This window comes from Eucyclogobius newberryi, unplaced genomic scaffold (genome assembly GCF_026437365.1).
Source record: "Eucyclogobius newberryi isolate DKJ021-1_F unplaced genomic scaffold, fEucNew1.0.hap1 SCAF_17, whole genome shotgun sequence".
NCBI classification, from domain to species: domain Eukaryota; kingdom Metazoa; phylum Chordata; class Actinopteri; order Gobiiformes; family Gobiidae; genus Eucyclogobius; species Eucyclogobius newberryi.
The window spans coordinates 18,405,000-18,420,795 of record NW_027315801.1 but is presented as its reverse complement, the minus strand read 5'-3'; the positions used below and the strand labels follow the sequence as shown (position 1 = coordinate 18,420,795).

The following is a 15,796-nucleotide window of genomic DNA, read 5'->3' as shown; positions in this document are numbered from 1 at the left end:
CACAGACACAGGGAGAAGTGTAGACCAACCTGCACAACGAGCTTTATTTAATTTGTGTAAAAGAAAAGTTATAAAACACACAAGGGACAAAAACACTCCGATACAATGACAAACAGTTCCAGGAGAAGCAGCGATCCAAAGGCAGAGGCTGAGAGCTGTGATCAGAGGTCCTGGAGCTCCTTTATCCTGAAACAGACACAGCATCAGTGCCTCCTCAGAGCAACGGTGCCATAGTTTTATCACTATTTATTTAAAGAAACCTTGTTACATCAGTGTTTCTTCATTAGTATCTCAGATTCTTGCATGTTTGAGTTAATCCTGTTGTGTCTTGTAACTGCTCAGAAAATTCCTGTTTTCATAATTTGAAAAATAGAGACTCAAAGTGTCATGTGGAATTCTAAAATGTCACTTCAAAAATAAAAACATGTAAATTACAATTTGTGCTTGTTACAGTGAAATGTCTCTATGAAGAGTTCAGACTTGAGGCTTGTCGATGGACAAGCTTCTATTAAGCCGTTTTAAACCATAATATGTTGTTTACATTGAACACAATGTAAAATAATAATGTGCTTATGTTATAGTTCAATAGTAATACCTGAAAAGCATAGTACAACTCCTTTTAAAAATACAAATGTGGATGATTCAGAATTGTAATAATAGTATTGATTTCATTTGTTTTAACTATATAATTGTGTATATTGGTTTGGTAATATTTTTTTTCCGAGGGAAAATTCTGTAAATAAAAACAGTAATGTGCAGACCGTTGCCGTAGCAATAAAAAAATAGTTTTGAATATGAATATCAAGTGTTCTGTGATTCTAAAGAATAGGCTCAAAACCAAGAAATCATATTTGTGTTATGATGTGGTCTGAGCTTGTTCTGATAAAGCTCTGGAGCATTTGAATCAACACTCGGAGTATCCAGATTTGATAATAGTTTTAGTATTGATTAGAATCAGATTTCCTATATATGTGCTAATCCTAAATAAAGCTTTTGGGTTCCTTCCCAACAACAGAATGTGACCTCTGACCTCTGCCACAGCCGAGGCCGCTGGCATTGCCGATGCGGTCCATCCTGGCTCCGAAGCAGCCAGAGGAGGAGCGCCGTGCGCTCAGCAGGAGGTCCAGCAGCAGGCTCCTCTGACTGGCCTCGTCCAGCTCTGGACTCCCTGCAGGCCCTGGCGCTAGGACCCCGGGTTCCTGGTCCTCCTCAGGGGCCGCCGACAGGCTGGTCTCCAGGTGCTGCAGCACAGACTGTGAGGGGACACATTTTTCTGGTCACTTATGTTCTACTGCTCTACTCCTGCCCTGCGGTCCTGACCTGTCCTGCGGTTGGTCGGTCCTAACCTGTCCTGCTGTCCTGACCTGTGATCCTGACCTGTCCTGCGGTCGGTCCTGACCTGTCCTGTGGTCCTGACCTGTCCTGCGGTCGGTTCTGACCTGTCCTGCGGTCCTGTCCTGCTGTCCTGTGGTCCTGACCTGTCGTTCTTATGTTTCACATTAAACCCACACTAATGGTACGATGCACATTTATTGGCTGTCCTAGATGGAGGTCTAGAAGCCCAAAAACCGCATCCATTTCTGTACATTTATGTTATGTATTTGCCAATAAACATTTTGCATCGTAGCCGGGGTTGTGGTTAACATCAATAACAAAGCTTTAAAGTTTACTATTATGTTCATTTTCCTGGAATGTCCCCATTGTGGGACAGATAAAGGCTTATCTGATCTGACCTTATTTTATTTCATATGGGGCAGTGCACATGAATCAACATGTTAGACCCACATGGAAATGTGCTATTTTCATCTGTCGTCCCATTGGCCGGCTGATGGGAGGCAGAAAACACTCCATATACACAAGCACTGTTACCTCGAAGCTGCGCCTTCGCAAGTGCGCACTGCTCCACATAGTGCATTCCTCGCGCATAGTGCACTCCTCGCACATAGTGCACTCCTCCTCCACTTAGTGCACTCCTAGTGCACTGCTCCACATAGTGCACTGCTCCACATAGTGCACTGCTCCTCCACATAGTGCACTCCTCGCACATAGTGCGCGCACAAAAAAATCTATGGCGCGCAGAAAATAAAATTCACCACAAACGGCCACCGGGGCCAATCAAGCAGGAAGTGCAAGTATTTGACACACTGAAGAAGACTCTTGTGGACAGTTGAAGCACTGTCCAGGGGACACGTAGTGTTCTCTATATTTTTAGATTCGAAACGCTGTGTGTTTTATTACAATTAGAATCATATTCACTGAGAAATTAGTCTTATTAGTGCTGCAGCGCAGAGCGGACTGCGGCTCGAGGCGCAGCGCGGGGTGAGGGCACGTTTAAAAGACAACTGTGGTGTCACTATTGTGTAAATGAAACTTTCTTGTCCAGACCTGACTCATGAGTCAAAAGATAAAAATAAATAAGATAAAGACAAAAGATAAAAAAAAGACAAAAGTGTGACCGGAGTGTTCCTGCGTTGTGTAATGCTTGGTGTGTCAATCGAGGGGCCACGAGACACGGTTTATCCGTTTATTTTTGTCAATGGTTAACAGAAAAACATAAACAAAAGTTAACACGTGCCAAACTAAAAAAAGATATAACAACAATTAAATCAATATACAACATATAAAACATGAAGGACGACACGAGGGATGACTGACCTCTTCCCCACACGGAGAAGTGGCCGATATTGGAACTATTGGAAGTCACAACCCTCAAATTTATACTAGTGTGTCAAGGGGAACACATGAAGAAGAAGTAGGAGCTGGAGGACCTTGACAGCACAATAAAATAAATACCAGGTATGTTAAACACAATATTAAACAAAAATAATAAAGATTTTGTGTGATTATACTACAATAATACATGAACTGGTTACACATGTGCATCATTATCTGGACCATATTTCTGTCTAAATATGTCATGTTACAACGTGGGCACCTGTGGTGCCCACGAAGCATCAACCTGGACAACGTGTCCAACCACTGGAGACGTGAGAAGGACAGAAGTGCAAAAAGGGACAATTAAAGTCAAAATGTGTGCATATTCTAGTGACATTTATTATTATTTTGTATTTATGGATATTGATCATTACATGCTGTTACAACTAGATCATTTATGGGTAGAAGAAATGCTGATAAAACAAAATGTGTAATTAGATATTTTACGGACAAAGAGTTACAGGAATTGACAGTGTATCACAAGCTACAGCACATGAATGTTTTAATGGGAACAAAATGTTATGTCTGAAAAGTGTATTATGGACCACAACTGGACCACAGTCAGGCCACAACTGGACCACGACCAGGCCACAACTGGACCACAACCAGGCCACAACTGGACCACAGCCAGCCAAAATATAATGATGATATCAAGTCGATTTATGTCCAGTGTTTTCACATTCTGCTTGTCGAGGCTTTCTATGGGCAGCAGCGTGGTCAGACAGTCAGTTATGTGAGAGAAAACTGTGGCGCTTAGGTACAGTTTTGAGGCTTCTAATTCACCAGATTAAAATAAATTGCATTTATTTTTAAGTGACAATTGAGAGCCCATAATAACACCTAAATACTTGTACTTTTGCCAATCTACCAAAACTATTGGATTGCTCGCCTTATTTGCAGAAAATCATATACATGTTTTTATTAACATTGAGCTGTGAACATGATTTGAACGGACACATCACAGATAAAAAGCTTCTCAGCAGCTGCAGCTTTGTTCTTGCATCTACAGTGTCATCAGTGTAGAATTAACATGACGCTGCAGAACATACATTCGGAAAATTGTTGATGAATAGAGTAAATAAAAGGGGGCCAAGGGTTGAGCCCTGAGGCACACCTACATGAGAAAGTTTTAAGTAAGATTCTAGCCAAGATTTTTAGTACAAAGTGAAATTTAGATAATTTGGCCATTAAAATAGCAGAATTGGCTTTACTCAGAGAAGCTTGATGGTCCTTGATCACACCCCAGTAGAATGAGATTTACGGAATCCAAATGGCATCGGAGGCAATTGAAATGATAAAGAGTTCATACTTATGAATACTATAACTACTTATCTCCATTTGTTCACCCGACTTAAAAATGGGTGTGATCACAGCTGTTTTCCATTGGGAAATATTCCTTTATTAATTCACCAATTTACAATTTTACATATAGATGAGATTAATGAGACATTTAAAAACACAGTATTGATATTACAGATGTGCTTTCTTTTTGACCATACCGTGTCATATTTTGTATAAATGTGATAAAATAATGATTTAGGGCATTAGCCATCACACTTGCGTTCTTGTATACTCCTCTAATTTTACTTTTATTTCCTGTAGCAGACGTCCCTGTTTTTTCATCTGCCAGAGCTGCCAGTCTTGCGTTAAATTATCTCTTGATTCGTTTGTAAGGAGCAAATCAATGTTTGTTTCAGAGGATTTGGTGATTCTTGTTGGACCCTCAATAATTCTGGTTATTATGTAGTAATTGTACAGTTGTGGTAATAATGTGGTACATCACCACAATTACACAATTCCTGTATTTGATAAATATGAATAAATCTAACGTGAATAACACAAAAGAAGTTTATGTCATGTACAATATGATTTAAATATAAAACACGTGAAAGGTTATTTATTGGTTGATGAAATGAAATAATAAAACATCTGCAGATTGAACATAGTCGTTTCCAGGGGAGAGATATGTCAAGAGCGCCAACTGACCTACGACTTTTGCCAGCAGTGTCTCGCCTTCATAAATGAACAAATAGTTTCTTCTGAATGATTCAGGCTCAGTAGAAGTTCGACGCCTGGATTATGTTAATTGTCTCTGTTCATGTTTTAAGAAGACTAATGAAAGTGCAGTTATTGGCTCAGTCTTACCTTGAGCTGCTCCAGGTCTTCCACGGCGGCCCCTCGTCCCAGGCTGTGTCCCCGGGCCCCTGGGCACAGCTGACAGAGCAGAGGCAGCAGCAGGCCCCACAGGAACACGGTCCTCATTGTGTTCTCCAGGGCCCACGCTCAGAGGCCTTTTATACGGCCTCTCTGCACACACTATCAGGCCGCACTGGAGTGCATCGTGACAGCGGCCGATAAGCTGAGCTCAGGTGTGTCCACTGTAGAAGTGTGTCTGATGAGAGTCAGAACCCAGGCTGACCTCGCCTCACACACACACACACACACACACACACATACACGCACACACACACACACACACACACACACACACGCACACACACACACATGCACACACATGCACACACACAGAGACACGCGCGCACACACACACACACACACACACACATGCATACACACACGCACGCACACACACACACACACATGCACACACACACAGACACGCGCACACACACACACACACACACAGGCACACACACACACACACACACATACACACACACGCACACACACAAACACACAGGCACACACACACACACAGACAGACACACACACACATGCGCACACACACACAGCTCACGTCGTTACAAGTCGGTGCACTTGATGACAGCGCAGGGTGTGGAATTCTAAACTAGAGGTGTGATTATACCAAAATATGAGGTGGAGTTAAACACTTGAGGGCGTGGTCTGTTGCATTCTGTGAAAGGCCAGAAGTGTAACTAATTAACTTCAAAACTAGTGCACTCGAGTCGTGTTACTATCCCCACATGGACGAGATCATGGTCATGAAACAACCTTCATGGGAATAAATAACACAAACTATAAGTTATAGAATGATAAATACGATCAAGTAAACACATTCAGCTCTTAAAGCTCTTTGCTGGACACCTCCACCTCCCGCGTTGGACACCTGTTACTGCGGACCAGACTGGACTGTGCAGACTCATGAGCTCAGCTCAGAGAGGAACGTCTATTTGTGAAACACATTCACATCACGTTCACCCAAAATCCTTGACAGGTTCTACTCTGATGTGAGACAGGCTTCTACTCTGATGTGAGACAGCCTTATGAAGCCTGCGTGAATTCAGCCTGGAAGACCTAACTCCACCCATCTACATCCAGGCCACCTGCTACCCAGCTCAACCAACGCACCCAGTCCGGCCTGTCAGTCTGTGAGAGTTCAGATCTCTCCTTCACCACAGAACTCCTCCAGGTTTCTACTTTTTCCCATGGAGGTTTTTGTAGTTTTTCCTGGCCGAGAAGGAGAGTCCTAAGGACAGGGGATTCCCAGGACATTGCCCCTCGCACCTGCTCCCCATCTTCAATCAACGCACCAAGTCACTCCTCCCTGTGGCACGTCGCGCCTCTGCTCCCAATCAGTGCACAGCCGGTCCAATATTAACCCTCACTTCAGACCGTACTGCGACCCACCTCCCCTCCTCCACCTCTGCATCCCTCTCATCCTAATCATCTACCCTCTCACCATATCTACCACCACCAGTCTCCAGGCCCTGGGGGGAGACATCGAATACAAATAGATCATGGAGTGCCCATGATCGCAATGTCTTCCGCCGGGGTCTGAGCGTCAATTAACCCATGCAATAAAGCTTGCTAAACAGTCCTTTCTTTGTCGTCTCTGCATCTCTCCAGGGTGAATTACTCTGATGTGAGACAGGCTTCTACTCTGATGTGAGACAGGCTTCTACTCTGACAGGTTTTACTCTAAAAATGTTCAAATCAAAGCTAAAAACAGTTTTGTTTAGCTGAGCAAATGACTGAAAGGATTTTTCTTTGCACTCCTCTCTTTTATGTCTTAAATTGTTTTGTGCTGTGATTTCTTTGTGGTTTTAATGATTTTTTCCTGTTGTGTGAAGCACTTTGAATTGCCTTGTGTATGAAATATGCTCTACAAATAAACTTGCCTTGCTTCCTTACTTCCTCCTCCCCAGACACTTCCTCTAACTCCTCCGGGGGGATCCCGAGGCCTTACCAGGCCAGCCTAGAGACATAGTCTCTCCAGCGTGTCCTGGGTCTTCCCCGGGGCCTCTTCCAGGTGGGACATGCCTGAAACACCTCCCGAGGGAGGCGCCCAAGAGGCATCCGGAACAGATGCCCGAGCCACCTCAGCTGGCTCCTCTCGACGTGGAGGAGCAGCGGCTCTACTCCGAGCTCCCCCCGTGTGACCGAGCTCCTCACCTTATCTCTAAGGGAGCGCCCAGCCACACGGCGGAGGAAACTCATTTCGACCGCTTGTATCCGCGATCTTGTTCTTTCGGTCACTACCCAAAGCTCATGACCATAGGTGAGGGTAGGAACGTAGACCGACCGGTAAATAGAGAGCTTTGCCTTTCGGCTCAGCTCCCTCTTCACCACAATGATCCGATCGTGAGATCGACAGGCGGATCGGTGCAGCGGCTGCAGTGATGCAGTCGCTGCACCGATCCGCCTGTCGATCTCACGCTCCATCCTTCCCTCACTCGTGAACAAGAACTCCTCCACTTTGGGCAAGGACTCCCCACCCACCTGAAGAGGGCAAGCCACCTTTCTCCGGTCGAGAACCATGGCCTCGGATTTGGAGGTGCTGATTCTCATCCCAGCTGCTTCACACTCGGCTGCAAACCGTCCCAGTGCATGTTGCAGGTCCGGGTTTGATGGAGCCATCAGGACAACATCGTCTGCAAACAGAAGAGATGAGATCCTGTGGTCCCCAAACCGGACACCCTCTGACCCCTGACTGCGCCTAGAAATTCTGTCCATAAAAATTATGAACAGAACCGGTGACAAAGGGCAGCCCTGGCGGAGTCCAACATGCACTGGGAACAGGTCTGACTTACTGCCGGCAATGCGAACACAGCTCCTGCTCCGGTCATACAGGGACGGGACAGCCCTGAGCAAAGGGCCCTGGACCCCGTACTCCCGGAGCACCCCCCAAAGGACACCCCGAGGGACACGGTCGAAAGCCTTCTCCAGATCCACAATGCACATGTGGACTGGTTGGGCAAACTCCCATGAGCCCTCGAGCACCCGATGGAGGGTATATAGAGCTGGTCCAGTGTTCCACGACCGGGACGAAAACCACTCTGCTCCTCCTGAATCCGAGGTTCGACTATCGGTCGGATTCTCCTCTCCAGTACCTTGGAATAGACCTTACCCGGGAGGCTGAGGAGTGTGATCCCTCTGTAGTTGGAACACACCCTCCGGTCCCCCTTCTTGAACAGAGGGACCACCACCCCGCTCTGCCAGTCCAGAGGCACGGTCCCCGACCGCCACGCGATGTTGCAGAGACGTGTCAACCAAGACAGTCCTACAACATCCAGATACTTTAGGTACTCAGAGCGGATCTCATCCACCCCCGGAGCCCTGCCACCGAGGAGTTTGCGAACAACCTCAGTGACTTCAGCTTGGGTGATGGATGAGCCAGCCTCTGAGTCCCCGGTCTCTACTTGTCGGGCGGCAGTAGCTCAGTGGTAGAGTGCTCGTCTTCTGATCCAAAGGTCGGCGGTTCGACTCCCCGCTCAGTCAGGTTGGCGGTGCGATCGCAGCTGCCTCATGTGAATACTGCCGTTGTGTCCTTGGGCAAGACACTTAACCCAACTTGCCCCCCAGTGTCTGCGTATATCTGGGGTGTGAATGTGTGTGTGAATGGGTGACTGGTTCCTTGATGTAAAGCGCTTTGAGTACCTTGACGGTAGAAAAGCGCTATATAAATGTGACCATTTACCATTTACTTCCTCTTCGGAAGACGTGACTGAGGGATTAAGGAGATCCTCAAAGTATTCCTTCCACCGTCCGACGACATCCCCAGTCGAGGTCAGCAGGCCTCCACCCGCACCGTAAACGTGTTCGTGAGGCACTGCTTCCCCCTCCTGAGGCGCCGGACGGTTTGCCAGAATTTCTTTGGTGCCGACCGATAGTCCTCCTCCATGGCCTCCCCGAACTCCTCCCAGGCCCGGGTTTTTGCCTCTGCGACAGCACAAGCCGCAGCTCGCTTGGCCTGCCGATACCTGTCGATGACCTCCGGAGACCCACAAGCCAGAGTAGCCTGATAGGCCTCCTTCTTCAGTCTGACGGCATCCCTTACTTCCGGTGTCCACCACCGGGTTCGGGGGTCGCCGCCACGACAGGCACCGGAGACCTTGCGACCACAGCTCCGAGCAGCCGCATCAACAATGGAGGCGGAGAACATCGTCCACTCGGACTCAATGTCCCCAACCTCCCCCGGGACATGGGAGAAGCTCTCCCGGAGGTGCGAGTTGAATACCCTACTGACAGAGGGCTCCACTAGACATTCCCAACAGACCCTCACAACGCGACCCTCTCTTTCACTGGGGTAAACTCCAACACGTGGCGGCTGAGCTGAGGGGCTTTAAGCAAGCCCACACCAGCCCGCCGCCTCTCCCCGCGGGCAACACCAGAGAAGTGGAGCGTCCAGCCCATCTTGAGAAGATGGGTTCCAGAGCCCAAACTGTGCGTGGAGGTGAGGCCGACTATATCTAGTTGGTATCGCTCAACCTCCCGCACAAGCTCAGGCTCTTTCCCCCCCAGCGAGGTGACATTCCATGTCCCCAGAGTTAGTCTCTGTGTCTGGAGATCTGGTCGCCGAGGCCCCTGCCGTCGACTGCCGCCCAGATCTCTCTGCACCGGCCCCTTATGGATCCTCCTGCGGGTGGTGGGCCCACAGGAGGGCGGCCCCACGTCGCTCTTTCGGGCTGTGCCCGGCCGGGCCCCGTGGGGTAAGACCCGGCCACCAGGCGTTCGCCATCGAGCACCCATCCCAGGCCTGGCTCCAGGATGGGGCCCCGGTGACGCCGATCCGGGCGACGTAAACTGCCTTGTTCTTGTAGTCATCATAAGAGGCTTCTGAACCGATCTTTGTCTGACCCGTCACCTAGGACCTGTTTGCCTTGGGAGACCCTACCAGGGGCTTGAAGCCCCCGACAACATAGCTCCCGGGATCATTCGGGCACTCAAACCCCTCCACCACGTTAAGGTGTCGGTTCAAGGAGAGGAAAAAATATATATATATATATATATAAATAAACTGTATAGACAGTGACAGATGATAGCCTAAAGAACTTGTTAAAAGTCCTATGTTTATTTCTGATGTTATTTTATACAAAAATATTATTGATTTGTGCCACAATTTAAGATCATAAACAAAAACAAAGGACAAGACAAGATAATCCTTTATTAGTATATGTTGCACCCTTGAATGATACGCCGATACATTCCGTTTTGCAACTTTTATTAAGTCCACAGTTCAGAATAACACATTTGAGGCACGCAGGGTACAACACCCACAACACACCTGGGCCACACTCAACACAAATGAATAGGCGTGGCTGATCTACTTTTAACGCCACACGCCGTCCAGGTACCATCAACTTCCTCACATCTCTGACAGTAGATGGGGTCTCATATCGGAGAGCTTGGACTGTCTCTACCTCTTTGGGGTTCATCCTGTAGCCTTCAGCCGAGACGATGCGCCCCACATAACACACCTCAGGCTTGAAGAACTCACACTTTGTTGGTCTCAGTTTGATGCCAGATAGTTTTTGCCGTTGGAGCACCTGTCTCACATTGTGTACATGTTGGTCAAAACTATGGCTGAAGACCAGGACATCGTCGAGGTGAGGAACACACACTTCATCTCTCAAATCCCCAAGACAGCTTTCCATGTAGCGCTGGAATGTTGCTGGGGCATTTGTGAGTCCAAATGGAATGCGTACCCACTCATATAGTCCAAGGTGTAATAAAGGCGGTAGATGGTCGGCTCTTCTCACTCACAAAACCTTGATGGTATGTCTTTCCTTGATCCAGGACAGTGAACCACGAGTTGCCCCCGAGATTCTCCAGAATCTCCTGGATCCGAGCGATAGGATGGCGATCGGGCAAAGTTTTTTGGTTCAATAGTCTATAATCCACACAAAGACGGAGACTCCCATCTTTCTTCCGGACACAGACAATAGGTGAAGAATAGTGTGAACATGATTCCCGGATCCATCCTCTACTTAACAGGTCTTGAATATGTGTCTTTACTTTCTGATAGAGATGACGTGGGATGGAATTATATGTCCTTTGCACTGGGATATTGTCCTTTAGCTGAATGTCCATTTCCAGTCCTTTAATACATCCCGTGTCCCAGTCATCTTTGGCAAACACTTGACTCTCCTCCTTCAACATTTGCCGTACTTTCTGCTGCTGTTCTTGGGAGAGATGACTCAGGTCCACAGGCGGATCCCACAGCTCCCCTGGTGGCATCTCAGTAGAGTGCTCCGTTACATCCGTGGTTCCTCCCTTTGGTCTTTGCTTAGTTCAAGTGGGTATACCGTCAACACTATGCATCCAGCCAAGTGTGGTGCGGCCCCACAGTGTGATGTCTGTCAGTTGTATTTTCCACCGCCACCGTAAATCGTGTCTTGTCCTGGGGAACACAACAAGCTGCTCTCTTACGTTTAGCCCACTAGGCCATGGTGCCTCTGGGTTGGGCTCCAGCACAGCGTAAGTTACCCCCCTGTTTACTTGTCCACAATACACATTTAAAATACTATTTTGGGGTATAGTGATGGGGCGTCAGCTGAGATGAGCAATGTGAGGGATACTCTCGGGTTGGTGCTGCTTTAACACAGACAACACAGCAAAAGCAGTGCAACGGCCCACCTCTAAAGCTGAAGAGAGTCTCTGAACCATGTGAACCACTGGGTTACAGTTCCCAGAGGCATCACTGGTTAGGGCCAGCTCTTCTATGACATTGAATCCAATTATGGGACACTCCAGGTCACTGCTGGCCACGAGGACAAGAACCAGCACAGACTGTCCGCTCATTCCTGGGACAGCCTTGTGAGCCAAGGTGAACTCTACCTCAATCCATCCCTCATAGGGGATTTCTGTCCCATTCGCTGCAGACAGGTCAAGCCCACCTTCTTCGAGGAGCTCCGCCACTGGTCTCAGTTGGGCATGTGGCAAGTACTTTGCTTTCCAGTCCACTCCAACAATTGACACTTGTGAGCCACTGTCCCATAACACAGTTGTTTTCACACCATTTAGAGAGGCTCGAACCAGGCATCTTCTTCCCACTAGCTTTGCTGTTTGTCTCTGCTTGCTAGTAAGAGGGGCAGTCTGGCTGAACTGGACATCAAGTTTACCAAGATGTACCGTGGTATTTATCTTATTGAGCGAGACATAAGTACCTTTACGACAGCCAATTGCCCAGTGATCAGAACTGCCACATTTAAAACAGTGGTCACACTTGCCGTCGGGGTTCGTTTTCTGGCAGCGCTGACATTTCCGGAAGATCGGTGGTCTCTGCTGGAACCTGGCTCTTCTGCCATATGGTCGGCTGAACTTCTCTACTGGTGGGGGTCTTGGGGCTTGGTGGAGGCTGGAGAGCTGGGTGGACAGCTGCTGAATAGCCTCACAGATTGCCTTATTGCCCTAGTCTACTTTTTCCAGAAGTGTCTCACGCTTGGGGGGCTCAGTGGACTTTTTGCTGGTGAGTGTCAAATCAGGACACTCTCGGTCCATGTTAAATTCCTCCCCCACTGCTGAAACTCTGGCAGCTCGTGACTTGGAGATGGCGGCTAACTTGTTTCTTCTTTCCATTTCCAAAGTATATGCATCTGTAACCCTCTCCAGCAGCACCTCATCAGACACTTTTGGGTCCCGCAAATATGGCTTTAAATCAGTCCTGATTGTGTCATTCATCAGACCTGTAAGGACGGTCTGCAGGAACTGGTTCTTTATTAATTCAGGGCTATATTCGAGTCCAGTTTCAACCCTTTCAGATGCAAACAGAATCTGCTGCCTTAAGTCCATCACTCTGAGAACAAACTGAATGGGCGTCTCCCTGGAGTCCTGTGCTGCCCTAGTCAGAGAATGATAAAGTTCAGTAGCATCTTTTTCAATAAAGTGCGTCCTCAGAATTTGTCTCAATGCACAAAGAGTCAAGTCCACTCTGCTTTCCAGGTAGCTTTTTAATTTTATTCCTGGAACAATGGCCTGAATTACAGCCTCCACAATGTCAGCCTCACTGTATCCTTTATTTAGGGCTTTTTGGATCTGCCTCTCCAAACTAGTGTAGCCAAGTTTATCCTTTTGATGTGGTTCACCAATTTGCCCAGCAATTTTTAATTCCTTTCTGTAAAACTGGTGAACAAAGGCTGGATTTGCATTATAAACTGGAACACTCACGTTAGAGGCAGCAACTGGAACCTTGGACACATTAGGCACGTTTTGAGCGTTAGGTGCAGTACCTGATGAGTCGAGCAGAGGGGGCTCTTGCATTGGAGAAGCAGACGGAGCTAACGTCTTTAGTTCGTCAATGCGGTCACAAACTCGGAGCAACAGAGACATTCCTTCATCCTCCAGCGAAACGATGTCTTCTCCTTCCAGATTGTGGAGGATAATCCTTCTCATTTTGCGAGGTAAGTTCTTGTCCTCTTCACTTACAGTTAATTCCAACATTGTGCACAGATCATAGAGTTCCAAAGCAGGCAAAGTCAATAATTTCTCCTCGATCTGTCCGAGCGTCTCTTCCCAGGTCACGGACATTCTCCGACCGGTAGACATGATTTGCTTTTACCTTAGCGTGTAGGTTTAAAAGCGTTTTAGTCCTTGTGAATGGGCCTCAGCACTGTGGCTTCTCAGCTGGTGGCTTACGTCACCTCCACTCAGCTGTTCACCACAGGGGTGTTGTCCCGATGCGATCTCCAATCCGGGTCACGGCACCAAGATTTCTGTTGCACCCTTGAATGATACGCCGATACATTCCGTTTTGCAACTTTTTTTAAGACCACGGTTCAGAATAACACATTTGAGGCACGCAGGGTACAACACCCACAACACACCTGGGCCACACTCAACACAAATGAATAGGCGTGGCTGATCTACTTTTAACGCCACACGCCGTCCAGGTACAGCCCCTTTCATGAACGTTCACTCTAATTAAAGTGCTCCGTGCTAACATGTACAATCTAACACACAAAAGTAATAATAATTTAGCAGTGTATTGTACCATCACACTTAAATATCAGCATAATAAACTAGATGAGCAACACACACAGTGGGGAAATTTCAGTGTTACAACGCACAAGTAGGTGCAGAAGTAAAGAGAACAGATCACTTAAGAGCTGAGAAGCTTATCACTGTTTATTCATTTAACTTTATCTCATTCTGTGTAAACAACCAGGCATTTGGGCTCAATCTTGAGTGAGCATGTGGTCTTTGCAGACATTGCCTATAAATATGAAAAACACTTTATCAAAAACACAGTCCTCTCTGTTGTGGACGTCCAGTCCTCTGTTGTGGACGTCCAGTCCTCTGTTGTGGACACAGCCAGGAGAGAGTCCCAGATGACAGCCTGACATCAGGGATGATGGAGGAGACTGGAAACACAAACCCTGAAGCTGCTGGTGATTGTCCTGTAGAAATCCCCAGTGGCAAGAAATTTGAATAAAAAAACAAACAAATAACTATATAGCCTAAATTTAGTTTACTTGTACTTTCATTAAATATACCACAATCGAATTTAAAATGGTGCACTAGAACAAAATATTAAAGCTATGAAAACTGTATTTAATTTTTACTATCTATGTACTTTTCATTGGTTTTATACACAAACACAAGCACATACACAGTAGATACACTTTATTATTGCGCTCAGACATGAATATTTCTTTACTGACCTGATGGACAGATGGACAGGTGCCTGTAGTTGTTAAACTGGTAAAACAATTCATCAAACCGGACCCGGGACAGACGAAACTACAGCTGAGAGCGAAGTTTATCCAGTCTTGAAGCAAATGATGATATTGACTCAACTCGGATCCAGACACGCCGCCCAGCCGAGCGTCTCCGTTTTTGGGCTTTGAAAAGCAAATACGCAAAAGGCACTCTCTCAACTTTGATCCGCCATTACACTGCGCATGCGCACGCGGCTGACCCGCGTCTGCTTATTATTTTTCGGCTCAGCTCCCTTGCGTTGAGAACGCGGCTTATAGTCTTTAAATGTACAGGCGTCCAACTCCTGCGTCGAGCGCGAATCTGCGTCTGCGGTGTGATCGTGGCATTAGGCTGCTAGAATTATAGAATTTTCGGACTACCGAACCTTCGGACTCGTGGAGGGTAACCATCTCAACTGTAAAACTGCTACAAAAAGTTATTTGTTGTTCTCCTCTGGAATGAAACATGTAAAGAAGGAACAACAAATGCAAACGCTGTAGATCCTATTATAGGGTCTTTTGAGCTATCTGTATAAATCTGAACATATGAACCGTATAATGTACTCAACCTCCTATCCACCAGCAGCCTCACATTCCCAACTGATTTCCGAGCCTTGGTTTTATCCATAATATAAAGGTCTACTGAAGCGGCAGGAAACTCCCACGGAGGAGTGGTGGGAATTGCAACTGTAGGTGAAAACTATTTCTGGGTTTAACATCATTAACTCTGCTATGCCATTACTCCTCCATGCAAAACAACCCTGCTTTGACCTCTCACTTTCCCAACATGGAAGTAACGTTCTTACAGTCAAATGATGATCTTCAGAATGCCCTTTAAGGTTTACCCGGTAATGCATTGTCATTTGTTTGCGTCTTAGATATAGGGGCAGTTCACCCATCTCCCAGTGGTGGGCCGTCAGGGTGTCTACAGAGCCGCGGCGCGCGGCCGAAACTGTTAGGCTATTTCGTGCCGCGGCTCCTGAAACTGCTGGGCTATTTGACCGCACCGGGTTAGACCGCGCCGGGTCAGGGTTAGGGTTAGGGTTAGGGTTAGCTATATGGCCGTGCCGCAAGGCTTTCTCTGCTGGCCTAAACAAAATCTGAATATAATTTAAATATATATATTTTTTCCCTCAAATATGTATTAAATGATTCCCCAGAGTAAGAGTTATACTCTTCATTTC

The 15,796-nt window shown here is 47.0% G+C and overlaps 1 protein-coding gene across 1 annotated transcript; it reads right to left on the bottom strand.

Annotated features, from left to right (window-relative positions):
* Positions 1 to 26: 26 nt before the first annotated feature.
* nppa (natriuretic peptide A) lies at positions 27 to 5,006 on the bottom strand. The gene is made up of 3 exons (XM_072449329.1): positions 4,861 to 5,006; positions 1,031 to 1,253; positions 27 to 186 (listed from the first exon to the last, which is right to left on the bottom strand). The coding sequence occupies exons 1-3, from the start codon at positions 4,975 to 4,977 to the stop codon at positions 182 to 184; spliced, it is 345 nt and encodes a 114-aa protein (XP_072305430.1). The 5' UTR covers positions 4,978 to 5,006; the 3' UTR covers positions 27 to 181.
* Positions 5,007 to 15,796: the final 10,790 nt, after the last annotated feature.